This window comes from Aplidium turbinatum, chromosome 2, assembly GCF_918807975.1.
Source record: "Aplidium turbinatum chromosome 2, kaAplTurb1.1, whole genome shotgun sequence".
Taxonomy (NCBI): Eukaryota; Metazoa; Chordata; class Ascidiacea; order Aplousobranchia; family Polyclinidae; genus Aplidium; species Aplidium turbinatum.
The window spans coordinates 4,869,810-4,884,715 of record NC_137473.1 but is presented as its reverse complement, the minus strand read 5'-3'; the positions used below and the strand labels follow the sequence as shown (position 1 = coordinate 4,884,715).

Below are 14,906 nucleotides of genomic sequence, written 5' to 3'. Positions count from 1 at the left end.
AGAACAATCCAACCTTTGTTGCTTGTTTCTGCACAAAGTGCGCGGATGAATATTTTCAAAACGTAGTGTCTGGAACCGTAGGTGTCAGTGTACATCAGAATTTTACTGTTGGTTGAGTTGTCAGCATTTTGTGAAATATACAGTACCCCGTAATCGCGTTATGACTGAAAACAAGAGAAGGAAGATTGAAAATGAGGGCAGAATCTTTAACCCAGAATGGGTAAATATTTATTTAAACAAGTAAATACTTATTTACAGTCCCAAACTGTTAGGAATTTATACTTCGTTGGATTTGTTATTGTTTGTCACCGTCGAGGGGTTACTTTTGTTGTAAAACCGTCGAAACATAGTTACAAGCTCTTGACAGCTCTTGACGGTAACCATCTTCTCAACGATATCTCTTATTCGACGGTTAATCGGTCACATTATATAAAATAGGCTACACGCTAGTTACAACAACGTTAGCACGCGGCTCACGAAAAATATTTTTTTCCTAAAACGGCCCGTGTACTGTTTTGAGTTGTGCATGCCTGGGCATGCTTCACTCAAACCGAACAAGACTGAGTTTATATATTCAAAACCCAAAAATATACTTAGAACTATTTTTTTTACTATGAATCAAACTGGCAAAACTAATTAATTTGGCATATGTAAAAATCTAAAAAAAATCTACCTAATTATCAGAAAAATTCATGCCTAATTCTATCTATTTTTTATCCAATTTGCTTGACCCAACTTGTAAGCTCAATTCTAATTTTTATCCCTAGACTAGGAATAGTTATAATTCATCACGATAAATATGTAAATTTGTTCTATAAATTTATAATTCAATTTAATAACACCCGAAATTAATATTTCTGAATATGTAATTGATGTTATTATTTATTTTATATTGAAAGACTACCATAATTTATTACAGATGCATTATGCATTAGAAAGCCATGGAGTGAAAATACTTCAGCGTTTTCTCGCTTAATATCAAAATTACAATAGTTTTTTTTTATTGTAAGATAAATATTGAAGCCACTTGGAAAAAATGTTTTAATGAACGTGTCATACAGCTTTGATTAAAACAATTAGACAAAACTTTGACAAAAACATCATGTTCGACAAAAACATATGTTTGTATTGTTTTGAGCATGTCAGTCAAACAAGACACTTTTTTTAGAATGTATCATGCCGGTCAGATCATCATATTTCTTTAGTGACGAAATAGAGCTTTCAGTTCCATTGTTTGAAAGAAAGTTTAGTCTTATCTTTGTATTCATGGCCTATCAACTGCACCCAACTCATTAAAAAGGTGATTTGAATCCTTAAATTTTGTTGTTGTTATTGTTGTTCAGTCTGTGATGTCATACCTTGGATTGTTTGGCTATTCTATTGTTTTGTATTGTTCGCCAGCCAGTAGACTGGTTGTTATATACATGTAGTTGAAAGGGTTTTTGACTGATCTTAGTGTTACTTTCATAATCGACATTAGCCACGAGAAAAATGCAATGAAAATATAAATAAAAAACAAACAAGTGAAGACCAAAAAAGGTAAAGTGTTTTCTTTCGCCTAACTCTTGTAACTAATTCTGGTTAGTGACATGATTTATTACTGCATTTTGCAAAAAAAGAAAAAATTATCTATACAAACAAACAACTGCTGAGAAATTGTGAAAATATAAAAACGTAAGTAGGTATAAGTATAATATAGGTATAGTATAAGGTTTAGGTAACAAATTTATAGTGAATTGTCTTTTTTATTTTTCAATTACAGGCTTTTATCACTTGAAATTTGATTAATAGTCAAATAGAAGCTAATGAAAATTTTACTGAATGTTGTCCACACGAGCGTAGTATAGAACAGGAGTAGACAAGTGTTTTGCCAATTTCATTAGTGTCACATTGATTCATGCACACAGTTCCTGGCTACCACTCGTTCCCTGCAAGCTGATCTTTGTAGTTAAAAGACAATCAATTGTAACAAGAAAGTGCCGTAAAAACATATTTCTTTCTGGATACCACCATCAGACAGATTTAATAATCCAAAATCAAAGTATGGCTGGTACTGTCTTATCCGAAATGAAGGTAGAGTTTTACTACAATAACTATAATACGCTAAAACAGGTCGCTAAAATCTACGTCGTGAACTTTACTACAATGTTTTGAAAGTGTGTCAAAAGTTACTTTTTTCAACTTAAATTTAATATGAAAATAATACGTGTTTTAACTTTTTAAATTTTCATGGCTTTAATATTGAAAAATATATAACTGAAAATGTGAAGTATTTCATGCTAAGAGGATTTAGGATTGAATAGCAGAATAATACGCATTTTCCTATTTGATAAAAAAAATACATTTTTATAGTTAAACTTTCCTGACAAAATAAACTTAACATCAAGAGCATCAATTAGACCCCAACAAATGTTTAGCATCAGGTTGTTAACTGAATTGTTGCTTAGTTGTCGCTCCCTCTAGTGGCCAAGGGAAGAGGGCCTTGTGGGGTGGTAACGATAGTTTCGTTATGCATGAGCGGGTTGAAAGAAGTTTTGAAAATTTGTTCTTCTTCTGTTGTTTCAAGGTATGCCAGCAAATCTGGTGTGATCATTTTATGCAGTACATTGTTTTAATGTTTTTGTTAATTTTAACTCCATGAACTTTGTATTAATTAATTTCACTTGTGTTTACTAGACTGAATACTTCATGTGTTGATTTTTATTTCTCCATCATTATACTTCATTTTGCGCACATTGTGACAACCTATAGCTTTATAGGCTACACTGCGATTGCATATGCAGCAACAGGGAAGATTACGCCATTATTTTGGTATGTCAGCAAATGTCTTGCCGAGACACAGCCGCGTGCTCTGGAGCGGTGTCGAACCACCGTCCAATCAAACGTCGCACAGACGTGCTCACCACTTGGCTATTCAGATAACGTCGAGGTTTTTTTTTTTTATTGTGCGATGGCGGGCTTAGTTTAACTTATATGAATATCTGAGGTATCGAGCCATAACTGAGCTTTTATGGTATCAGGTCAAGCAAAACCCTAACCTACTTTTGATTCTATGAGCTTGTAAGTGAATTATGGTCAACTGCTTATCCACGTCACGTGGGACGTGCGAATTTGCATTGCACCTAATAAATTCTCTGTAATACTGCATGTTCTAACCGATTAGGCCAGTAAGCCAAACAATGTTCGCTTTTGAGGCCAGCCCTTTATGCAAAATAATATAACTTGACAATGTAATCTATTCAAAGAAATATGTTTTGTGACGTCACTCGGAAATGTAGACTTTATTTATGGAACCTTAAAGTGTTTTTCAGTGTTTTACTGGAATACAGAGAAATTGTCGGTCGTTGCATAAAAGACTTCCATGGATTTGAGGTATTTTCAAACAAAGACCAGTTTCTTATTGTGTACCAAAACCCATGGGATGCGTTGAATTGGTAAGTAAACTAAAGCTGTTAGAAAAAAAATCGAAAAGAAGTAAAGCCTAAGAGCTACCAGTTTCTTGTTGTGCAAGATGTGTTGAAGTTGTATTAAAATTAACTTCCTTCTTCTTCCATGTGTGTGTTTTAGATAGTTTTAAACAAATAGTTTTAAACAAAAAATTTCACAAAGAGTTTAATTCAAATAAAACAAAATCAAGACGATGAACTTTGTGTCGAAACTAAAAGTATTGAAATATATTTGTGCTAAAGGCTCGCAAAACCTGAATTATTATCGAACAATGGTTTCGTTTCGAATTTACAACGAAACCCCATAGCATGAACAAAACCATGACCAAGAAATTGTCATAAAGAAAACACTATTCGTGGTTTGAAATGGTTCAAAAAAAGAACTGTCGCCAGAAAAGTGGTAAAACAAGATCGATAACTCAAAATGGCAGCCATAGCAAAGGTATTAGCCAACCAATTGACTAAAAATATTTGACTATAATGCCAGCTACGCAATCTAACCTACGCAAGTAGCAGTGCCGGTCTTAGGGTATTTCGGGCCCTGTGCGGAATATGCTTTAAGGGCCCCAATGACAATAGTCCAATTCAGTAGTGTAGCTAGGTATTTTGTAACGGGAGTTTTTTCTTAATTTTGAAAAATTACTTTGAATTTGGTGCATTCTGAGAGCAAGTTCAACAAAAATTTGGGTATGAATATTACTGTAAAATGCTTGTGAAACTGTAAACTGTATATGAATTGAATTTTTTCCATTGGAAATGACAAAAGTTACTGCATTTATTTTAGTAAAATGCGGGGCCCCTAATTTGCGGGCCCTGTGCGATCGCACGGTTTGCACACTCCAAAGACCGGCACTGCAAGCAGTTACCGAGCTCCTTCTATGCTCTGGAGTGGGATATAGGTAAAATATGTCCGCCTCGTTAGCTCAGAGGTTACGCGCCCGGCTCAAGATCATGCGGCGCTGGTTCGACTCTCGGGGTGTGCGCTTGAGCAACGCATTTCAGGACTGCTCTCCATTCAGCGGCACCTAGTGAATGGAATAATTCCCCGGTAACAACACTTCAACAATCGGAAATTTCACTCTTCCAATCTCGGTAACCGGCTCTGCGTCAAGAGCCTCTACAAGTATGCGAAACTACCAGAAATAACCAATCAAAAATTTGTCAGTCCGAGGATAAAGATTCAAAACCAACCAACCAACCAAAATCCAATTAGACCATATTTTCGACTTTATGAAAAATGAAACCATAAATGTTAATTTTAAGAACGCTATCTTGAAAACGTGAAATGCACCCAGCTGGTAATGCTGTCAGTGGCAAACAGGGCCTTTGAGAGGGTATTGTTGGCCTGTGTCAATGACAGTCTAGGGTTCTTAAACAAGATACTGCTAAAAAAACAATATACCCTAAATCTAAAAAATTGCTTTCTTGCATTTTCTTCTTGGAAGAATTTTAAGCCCGGTCTAAATGTACCTTCTTCCAATTATACTGGTGACAAACGACACACTCTGGTAACCTAGCAACGTGTAGAATTTGAATTTTTTCTCACTTAGCTGGACTTTACATTAAGAACAAGGGGTTTGTGTTAGACCAGTGTTCCGTGGTTCCCATTCACCAGCCTAGTCTAGGCCAGTCTAAAGTTTTCTTACCTAGCACAAACCTCTGCGTGCGATTTTACTGTGTCTCTATTATAGCTTCTTGTGTAGGCCTATGTCTTATTGTTTATACTATCATCATCATCATTAAGTTCTTTCCTCTTGTCGAGGGTTGGAGGCAATGAGACGCCAAGTTGTGAGATTTTTCTACTGCAGTTTTGTAATTAAGTCCTGACCAGTCTTCAATATCATTAATCCAAATTCTTGGTGCTTTATATTATGTCTCTATTATAGCTTCTGCCAAATTTCTTTCAACTTAATAATTTACTATTTGGTCACAAGCACGTTTTAACTTTCGCATTTTGTCGCTTCTGCATTTTATCAACCTTTGCTATGTAGACGTGTTTTGTGTTTGCTGTGATAATCAGAAATAAAAACAACTGAACTATGTCTAAAGCAATTTGCTTCAAAAATACCACGTTCGTAAGAAACGATTGCAACCCAATGGGCCACGTTTTTTTTTATTATAAAAAAAATTATTACCTATTATAAAAAAAACACTTTTAAGATAGATTGTTGCATTATCAACCACAAATTTGCATTTTATTTTTGTTTTAAGTTGCCTTACCACCCAGTCTGCCTTTTTCCAATCGACTTGGCCGAGTGAAGTATTGTCGTGTCAAGCTTGCACAAAAAGTGAAGAACGATATTATGATTCTTCTAGAAAGACTTTAGTCTTCAATGGACCAAGAGTACAGATAGGAATAACGAGGTTACTCTACTTTATGTTTGTAAAAGTAGCTATATAAGTGCGAACGTTTGCGCGAGAAGTAGGTTACTGTACTTTTGCTTATGTCATAAACAAATTAATCGAGAGGAGATGACACGGTAATTAAAATTGAAAGTTATTTAAATTGAAAGTTAATGTAAAAACCTACATTAAATCTCGGTCCAAAAAACTTTGATTCTGATGATAGGCAACGTTGATGATTGCCAGATAAGGCTGCTGGAAAAAAAACAGGAACACTTGGTTAGTAAAATCTTTAAGCGCAAAGTAGGCCTGCAGTAATCGGCTTGAGGGACACTCCATTTATATTCATGCAAGGTTGTCAGTTGGGCGATGCTTTTCGGGTTCTGGGTTAATCTTAATGAAATGCAGGATAATAGGTCTGAATGTGGCGAATCTTCACCCAGGCTGACTTGCTCGCAATACGATTACTTCAGAAAGTTCACTTTTTGAGTCTATTTTGTCTTCAAATAATCACCAGTTTCGAGGCAAACGTGAAGGTTATGTCGAGTTGCTAATAATTGTTTTTGTACTCTTTGCATTCTTAGCATAAGCCGGAACTTCCTCAAATATGTGCAGTATTGTTTTTCCAAACCTCAATTAATTTCTTTTGATATTATTCTTCTAGAGGCAAGATTTATTCAGAATACAACTTTGCAAATAGAAGTACAATTTACAGCGGATCACAACTAAACTTAGCTGTGAGCATTGCTCACATAGCAAAAGGTAATATAATTGTAATTTATGTTTACTAACTTTGTACTGTAAACCTTTCAGGCAGAATCTACTTGAATATTTATTGTTATGAAAAAGAAAGAAAACAAATAAAAAACCTTTGATCTTTTGTTGTTATCACCTCTGCTTTGTATGAATTGCTAAATAGTATAAATGATTGTGAAATAGTATAGTATATATATAGTATATATATAGTATAGTATACTATACTATATCATAATTATTATCATAATCATATACTATTATATACGTGAAGTTATATATTATATACGTATACTATTACTATTATTATTATTATATTATACTATTATTATATACTATTATATATATATATATACTATATACTATACTATATAGCATATGATTATGATAATGATTATGATATAGTATAGTATATTATACTATACTATATATATACTATACTATTTTATAATTATTTATACTATTTAGCAATTCATACAAAGCAGAGGTGATAACAACAAAAGATCAAAGGTTTTTTATTTGTTTTCTTTCTTTTTCATAACAATAAATATTCAAGTAGATTCTGCCTGAATATATAGTATAGTATAATAGTATAAATGATTATGAAATCCAAAAAAAAAAAAAATTCATTGTTTGTTTCTGAAATTCATCATCTTGGTGCTTCCAATATGAAACTAAGTCTTCTGCTGGAGCAGTATTTTAACAAACAAAATTGTAACTAATTTTTAAAAGGCATGTGTTTTATAGTGTAGATAGGTTATGTGATATTTTCAAACTCCAAACAAGGCAAACAAGTGGTTATAATTTGGATAGGAATGTCAGATGTTATTATTCGTTAAGGCTTTATACTTGAAATGTACGATTAATCTTCTGTGGTAAAAAATATTTCAGTTGTACCTGACTTGACCCTTTGTGGTCATTTCGATGTTTCCTTTAATTTTCATTCAGCAGCAATTGTTAATTATTAATTTCGTCATGGCAGATGTTTTGGTTGTGTCGGTTGGATGGAAAATAAACTTGATTGATTTTGTACTTAGGTGGTCAAGTATTGGTAAACGCTACTGCTTGGTGTGAAGTACAGCGTCCTCAGCTGACTCCTTGTGTTAACAAGGACACAGGAAAGCATGAAGTGGAAGGATGCGAGAACAAGATACGCCTCATAGAAGTGCGTCCATTTAATTTATAAAAAATATGTTTGTATAGACTAACAAGATCTTTTGTTTAAATTGTGGCAAACCACCTACTTGTCATAAACACGGTCTTAATAAGAACTCCCCCAGCAGCTTTGCCAGCAGTGGTGCCGAAGTAGGGAGGAGATGGGGGAGGATATATCCCCCCCAATATTTTGGCAGCACCCCCCCAATAACTTAGAAAAAATTATTGGCTATGAAGTTGTAGGCTACTCCGATTTAGTTGCTTGCAAGCATCTCGAATTGTTGTTGTTTTTCTTTTGTTCATGTTTGATCACAGTTCTAAATTGTTTTGGATTTGACGCTAGACAATGACTCTATAGAAATCACTTTAGAGAAATATCGTGATTTGGAGTTTGAGAACAATTACAAAACTGCAGTTTCACTTCCGGAAAATTTTGCTGCTAATTTTATCACGCCTTTGCAAATACCACGGCGCTACTGCAGACACTCAACTGCATTATAAAATAATTTAAAATCAGTTCAAGGACAGAGTAATCTCTGAACTGACCGAACGGTTTGAAAGTAGCCTGAATTCCGATTTGGCAAAGTATAAAGAACTTGCACGAATTTTCAAGACCCGCTTAGTTCCTGAAATGGTCAAAAATTATTCAGAGCTGAATAGACAATCGATGAGTTATCAAATTGATTCATTGAGAAAGGCAACAGGAGCAAAATCTCTGTAGCCTTCTATGCTAAAAGAGCTTACCAGACATTGTCCAAGTTGGAAAAACCTCTCTGACTCTATTCTCAAATACTCCGGCTGATTAAGATCCTCTTAGTTTGCCTGATAAGCTCTGCTGCTTGTAAGAGGTCGTTTTCCAATCTTCATAGATTGAAAACCTGGCTAAGAAATACTTTGGGACAGGAAAGACTGAATGCTAGAATTGTTTGCAACATTCACCAAAATATTCTTAACCCTGTAGTGCACTAAATGTAGTGATTCTAGTGAAGGAGAGGACAAGAAGAAAAGTATAACTTCTGTTGTTTTTTTTTTGAAAAAACTAAGTATTCATTGGAAGGTCATAGGTTCGAATCCCGCTGGAGGTACAAATTTTTCTTTGTTTGTTTCTTAATCTTGCAGCAGTCATTCACAAGAGCACTGGTAACACTTATCTCCATGATTTCTTTGTCTTTAGATTATGTTGTTAGCAGCTAATGTACCGACGTCCGGTGATTTTTTAATAAACATAATACCGGTAGGCTACCACTAAAATTGTGTACAAAAACATGCATCCCCCCCCCAATGTTCAAAATCGTCTAAAATATGATGAAATGTTGATTTATTCCCCCCAATCCTCAACTAACTTCGGCACCACTGTTTGCCAGCCAAGTCAGCAAAGCTATGAACAATGTTGTTGTACTGTATGATGCAGGTGTTGCCTGTGGCTTTGTCGGAACGCTCGAAGATTTTCGGGACGTCATGCAGTGATTGTGGTGACACAGTACGACAGGACCAAGGATACATCAAGGTAGCTCGTTAGTGCATGCACACTTTGTGCTCCGAACCACAGTCAGTAGCATTGACAAGGTGGTCTAGGCGGTGCTTTTCTTGAAACGTAAATTTTTACAGTCTTTTGCTTGAATCGATGGTATCGAGCACATGTACAATCTTGTAATAGTGTTGGGTTCTCTAAGAGTTAGCTTAAACGTTTACCACGCTGTATATTTAGGCTCTGGGGAGAAACTGGCATCTGAAGCATTTCAGGTAAGGTGCTTTCGTGCCTAATCAACCTTAGAGAGGCAATCGATTAGATCGCATGGTCTTCTCGTTGTCTCCTGTTAGGATTTGAACATGGACTTCTAAATAGTAGCATCTGGACTGGAAACTCACTGGACAACATGAGGCCAAACAGTTGGTACAACAGTGGGCCAACAGCCAAGTAGCTAACCCTGTTGGCCCACTGTTGGCCAACTGTTGTACCAACTGTTTGGCCTCATGTTGCCCACTGAGTTTCCAGTCCAGATGCTACTATTTAGAAGTCCATGATTTGAAATTTGTGCAATTTTTGTACAAGCACACGAGTCGTGATGTCATAAGTTACTATACGTAATCACAAAGTTCAGTAGTGTAGGCTATATTTAAAAACAAATCATTTAAAAAATTAGGTGGTGTCCCCAAAGCAAAACTGAACTTGATCCACTTAACATTTTCTGTGTTTTGACAATTTTCAGGCCCTCTTGTAAAATTTGTGCCTCTAAAATCATACCAGCCTGTTTTAAAAGTTACTCCCTGAATCACTCGTCAGCGTCACCAGTTTCTACTCTCTGCAGTTATTTTAATAGACAATGGTACTTACCAATTGCTTTTCATGTGCAAAGCAATAAGAGTTGATTAATATTTTTAGATGCTGTCATTGCAAAATCCCACTTATGGATTCTTACATGATTAAAGATGGTTTGCCTTTCTGCTTAGGTAAAGCATGGTTGTTGAAACAAAGATTGGACTATATAGGTGCTAAAATTAAATTACTGTCTTTTTAAAGCCGATAATATTTTTTTTACAAGAGTTGCATGATCCTAACTAGCATGTGGTCAGGCCCGGATTTAGGGGGGGCAGAGGGGGCAGTTGCCCCGGGCCCCCCGACTTTTGAAGGGCCCCCCTATGTGAAAAAAAATGTGATTTTGTGTTATTTTATTCCTTTTGACCTTTAAAGTTTCTGCAAAATACTGTGCAGTACTGGACTGATGCTACTGTAAACGTAGAGATGGTTTTTACGCGCCGTAGGCGCGAAAAAATTTTTTGCACGGGGGCCCCTCGATCTAAAAGTGCCCCGGGTCCCCCATCAGCTAAATCCGGCCCTGCATGTGGTGTCGAAAACGTTCGATATAAAATTTATTTTGATGTAGTTTTTGTCTAAGTGCTAAAAATAAACAAAGTAGGCCATGTTAAATCTGGCTGCGTTACTCGGATTTGTGTGTTTATGGTACAACACAACAAACTCTCTACAGAAGCTCTATATTTAATATCAGTATTGCTAAGTTATGTTTGTTAACAGTATTGCTAAGTTATGTTTGTTTGATAGCCGAAAGATTGCGATGAAGTTTTTGTGTGTTTTCTCACAATGGCTTCATTATTGTTTATAGCATTATTTTTCTTTTTAAAGATTAGGGAAGTGTTTTATTATAATGGTGCAATGAAAGTATTTGTTTTTCAGATGACTTCTTCATGTTACATGCACACACATGCCACGGATGCGACACGTTAATAACAGGTTCCTATGTGGAAGCTATGTTCACCTACTGGCATCCCAGCTGCTTTGTATGCCAGGTAGAGATTTGTTAGAATATCCGAAATTGACTCAGGTGTCACGTGCCAGTTCATTTGCTTTGAAACCATTCTTATTTCTCACCATGGCAACATGAATGTAACAAATATTAGCATGCCCTGTTCAAAAATCGAATGAAAAGATAGTAGTTACACATTTGAGAACACACTGTTTGAATCGTGTCTCGTTTAGCTTCATTTAAAAAAAACCGTAGGGGTTACCAAGTCTATCTATTTTAATATTATACATACATTAGTATAGTTGCAGACAGTGGTACACCGTTATTTCGGCCTTCAGGCCTCTTCAGTGTAGTAGTTACACTGGGTATGGCCACGGAGATATATACCTCCGTGTGACGTTTTCCAGTAGTTGTATATTTTGAGACCATTACCGAAAAAGAAATAATAAGACAACTTTTCATTATTCTCCTTTGATCCTTTTTTGGAATATCAAAAATATTCCGGGACAGTGGCGTAGCCAAGGGGGGGGGGGGGGGGGGGGGGGTTGGGGGTTACAACCCCCCTCCTTTGGCACGCGTGTGACGTCACGATATTGAGAATGATGCTTTCAGTCTAAAAAAATTGCCTAATTTTATACAAAACTGCATTAAAAGAGCGAGTTTTGCCAATACCAAACATTCAAACATCTCAGCCAGGAATTAGCAACAAGAAAACATAGAGACTTAGCTATATTTCCGAAAAATGCCGAAGAAAACATGATCTTATCCTTTTGCTATGCTACCGGACAGCACCATTTTACAGGAATATTCATACCCACATTTTTGTTGAAAATGCTCTCAGAATGCATCAAATTCAAAGTAATTTTTCAAAATTTTCTGGGGGAGGCCCCCCCAGACCCCTCGCCGCTGGGTGGTCCAACCCCCCCTTTCAAAATTCCTGGCTACGCTACTGTTCTGGGAAAATATCCGCCCACACTTTGCTTTCTGAATCGTGTCCCGTTTAGCTCCATTTTTAGAAAATCTTGATTGGATATCGAATCTAGTGGAGCCTACATTTTTTAACTCAGGAATAATAATCACTTTGTTTGCTGAATCATTTTAACGTTCGCGTTTTGCCCTATTTACCTTTTTCTCGACCTTTCCTATGTTGTGATATTTTTGCTGTGATGGTCAGAAATAAAAACAACTGAACTGGTACAGCAACAATGAGACCACACATACGTCACTTGATGTATTAGATACCTGTAGTAATACCATTAGTTCCGGTTCTCTGAACAAATTTTACACTTAATTTTCCAGAAATGTTGCCGGCCGCCGGAAAAAAACGAAGATATCTATGAAGTAAACGCTTTGCCATTTTGCTTGAATGTAAGTGAGCTGTGCTCGACTACAGTATAAGTTATTCTTGAGTTCTATGCCAAATTTTACCCACTATTTTCCATGCTGATAAAAGCTGGTATAGCAGACAAAGGAAAACGTTTGTCTGACATATTTCTGTATGTGTTTATCTCCGTTCAATTGACGCAACAGACTGAAGGGTGCTGCTGCTTATTGTTGTTGAAGCACAGGCACCGCACGTGCTGTGTATTTGAAAATGAGACTTGTCTTGATTGTTCATCTACTGTACATTGTGGTCATTCTGCATGTGAACATACAACCGCTATCAAGGCTTTTGCTTCTATAGGTTCCTTTTACTTTTTTTCTTGCAGTGTTGCCGGGAAGTCGCTGACGCCGTTTCGAGAAAAGAAACCAAACGGAAGAATGACGAAGAAGTTATGAAACACCAAGCAGCAGTCAATTTATAAAACGTTTTCTGCAAGGTGGCGTTGTTGAGCCATGAAAAGACCTTGTAAAGTTTTGTTATGACGCACCTGCAGAGAGTCGGCCTATGTCTTCGAAGACTAAAAGAAAGTTATTACTGATTTCGTAAATAAAGTGCATTTGTCGTGTTCAAGTAAAGCCAAAGATATTTGTCTGAACAGCATAGTTGAATGTTGGTTTATAATCCTACGTCCCGCAGCGTGTGGCTCGCTACCAAGGAACCTAAACGGAAAATCAACTGTTTTTTTACATTGATTTAACGTCGATATAGATATTGATACAGACGTTGTGGCTTGCCAAATAGATATCACGTGATATAAAATTCAAGAGCGGTTCAGGTACCTAGATAGTTCAAACACAAGTTGAAAGTGTGTATCGCTTCAGAGTGTTAATACAATATTTACTTCATTCATTCATGCATTTTATTCTTCATCATTAACGCGTCCGGGATGAAACAGATACTAACTACAATGGTCGATATAGGCCTACCAGCACGTTAATGAACGGGAAAAGGTGGAAAAACCTTGAAAGGTTTAAAACGTGCCTGAATAGTAAATCAAGTATTTGGCTATGGCCCATATGTCTGTAGTTAGTCTGTACTTCTTCAAATCGCCCATTTGAAAAACTAAAGAAAGAATATAATTTTGGTAGAAAGATGATTTTTTTACCATCGACGTGCTTGTGCGCTTGAGCAACGCATTTCAGGACTGCTCTCCATTCAGCGGCACCTACTGGATGGAATAATTCTCCGGCAACAACACTTCAACGATCGGTAACTTCACTCTGTCAATCGGTAACAGGCTCTGCGTCAAGAGCCTCTGCAAGTATGCGAAACTGTCAGGAATAACCTATCAAGGCTTTGTCCAGTCCAAGGATAAAGATTTAAACCAAACCAAATAAAACACACAAGCGCTTTTCCAGACACCAAAATCCGTTCTTTTACATCGATTTAACGTAAAAATGATGGGTTTTGCTGTGTAGTATGCATTCGGTAAAATTTCCTGGGTGCTTTGCTCGTAATTTGAACTTTTGTCGTTGTGTTTGAAATAATTGAGATCGCTCGTTTTCAATAGCTTAGCAAGGACTTTGTGTCAAAGACCGCATGGTCAAACAAAAGCATTTGCATTGTTTAGTTGAAACTGATATTTAAACTTTTGTCTCGAAGTAATGTAATCTTGCTGTTTTGGCAAGCCTGTGGAGATCATGGGTTCTTACATTGTGGAGGTCATTGTATTTGTACTCTATAGCATGTTATACAGTACCACGCTTTGTATTTCGCTCTAATTTTTTCGGTTGTCAGCATTCCACTGACTTGGGAATTCAAGGGTAAGGTAAGGTTGGTTTTGCCAAGAGTCATAATGGACATTATAGCTTTGGTAGAGAGGTACTTTTTAAAAACCATAGACAGACAATCGATAACAACTTAATAACATTGAAGTGCATAATTCAATATTAATACAGAAATGAAATAGATACATAATGGACATGTTTCTCGGCAGCCGATTGTAGCAAGAATTGACAGCGATAGACACCATGTCAGCATTCCATTGACTTGGAATTCAAGCTATTATTCAAGCACAAAGTAAAGTTGGTTTTGTCAAGTCATAATGGATATGTTTTTCGGCAGCCGTTTGTAGCAAGAATTGAAAGCGATACACATCTTGCTGCAATCGGCTTTCGAGAAACATTATAGTTGATTGGATGGTGACTGTGATTGGCGAAATTCTAATCTAAATGGCTAGCGTCGAAGCTACACCGTTATGATTAGCGAACCGCAACTGCTCGCTGTACTAGTGAGTACTCAGCCTTGTGTTGATAGCCAGGAAGAACGCTCCTTTCTTCACTCATAATGGACATGTTGCTCACAAACTAAACTTTGCCCGGTGGATGCTGTGGCTGAAAAACTAAAGTAGATAATCTTAAGATTATCATTTGGAAATAATAATCTTCCAAGAATAAATGTCAAGAATGTGAATGCAGAGCAATAACGTATTGAACGAGGTTAACGCAACTTAACGCATTTAACGTTAACGCATTTAAAGTTTAACGTTAACGCATTTAAAGTTAACGCATTTAACTAGAACGTGTGTCACCAGTGATGATTGCAACGAACCAAGCTCGAAAT

General features: G+C 36.4%; 1 protein-coding gene across 2 annotated transcripts; it reads left to right on the top strand.

Annotated features, from left to right (window-relative positions):
* The first annotated feature begins 2,029 nt into the window (after positions 1-2,029).
* On the top strand, positions 2,030-13,180 carry LOC145765436 (uncharacterized). Of its 2 annotated transcripts, none has more exons than XM_082577257.1 (12): positions 2,030-2,073; positions 2,448-2,566; positions 3,312-3,434; positions 5,658-5,810; positions 6,454-6,551; positions 7,580-7,707; positions 9,109-9,204; positions 9,406-9,440; positions 10,081-10,148; positions 10,891-11,003; positions 12,260-12,328; positions 12,670-13,180. In XM_082577257.1, the coding sequence occupies exons 1-12, from the start codon at positions 2,044-2,046 to the stop codon at positions 12,763-12,765; spliced, it is 1,128 nt and encodes a 375-aa protein (XP_082433383.1). In that variant the 5' UTR covers positions 2,030-2,043; the 3' UTR covers positions 12,766-13,180. The 2 variants fall into 2 exon arrangements, with proteins under 2 accessions (XP_082433383.1, XP_082433382.1); XM_082577256.1 differs by having other exon boundaries at positions 10,081-10,187.
* The last annotated feature ends 1,726 nt before the right edge of the window (positions 13,181-14,906 follow it).

What these genes read in the sequence shown, in the direction of transcription:
- LOC145765436 (XM_082577256.1), top strand. Translation starts at nt 2,044, where the DNA reads ATGGCTGGTACTGTCTTATCCGAAATGAAG. An exon ending in GTACAGATAGGAATAACGAG is followed by an intron (nt 5,811 to 6,453) that starts GTTACTCTACTT and finishes TTATTCTTCTAG; the next exon opens with AGGCAAGATTTATTCAGAAT. An exon ending in CATTGCTCACATAGCAAAAG is followed by an intron (nt 6,552 to 7,579) that starts GTAATATAATTG and finishes TTTTGTACTTAG; the next exon opens with GTGGTCAAGTATTGGTAAAC.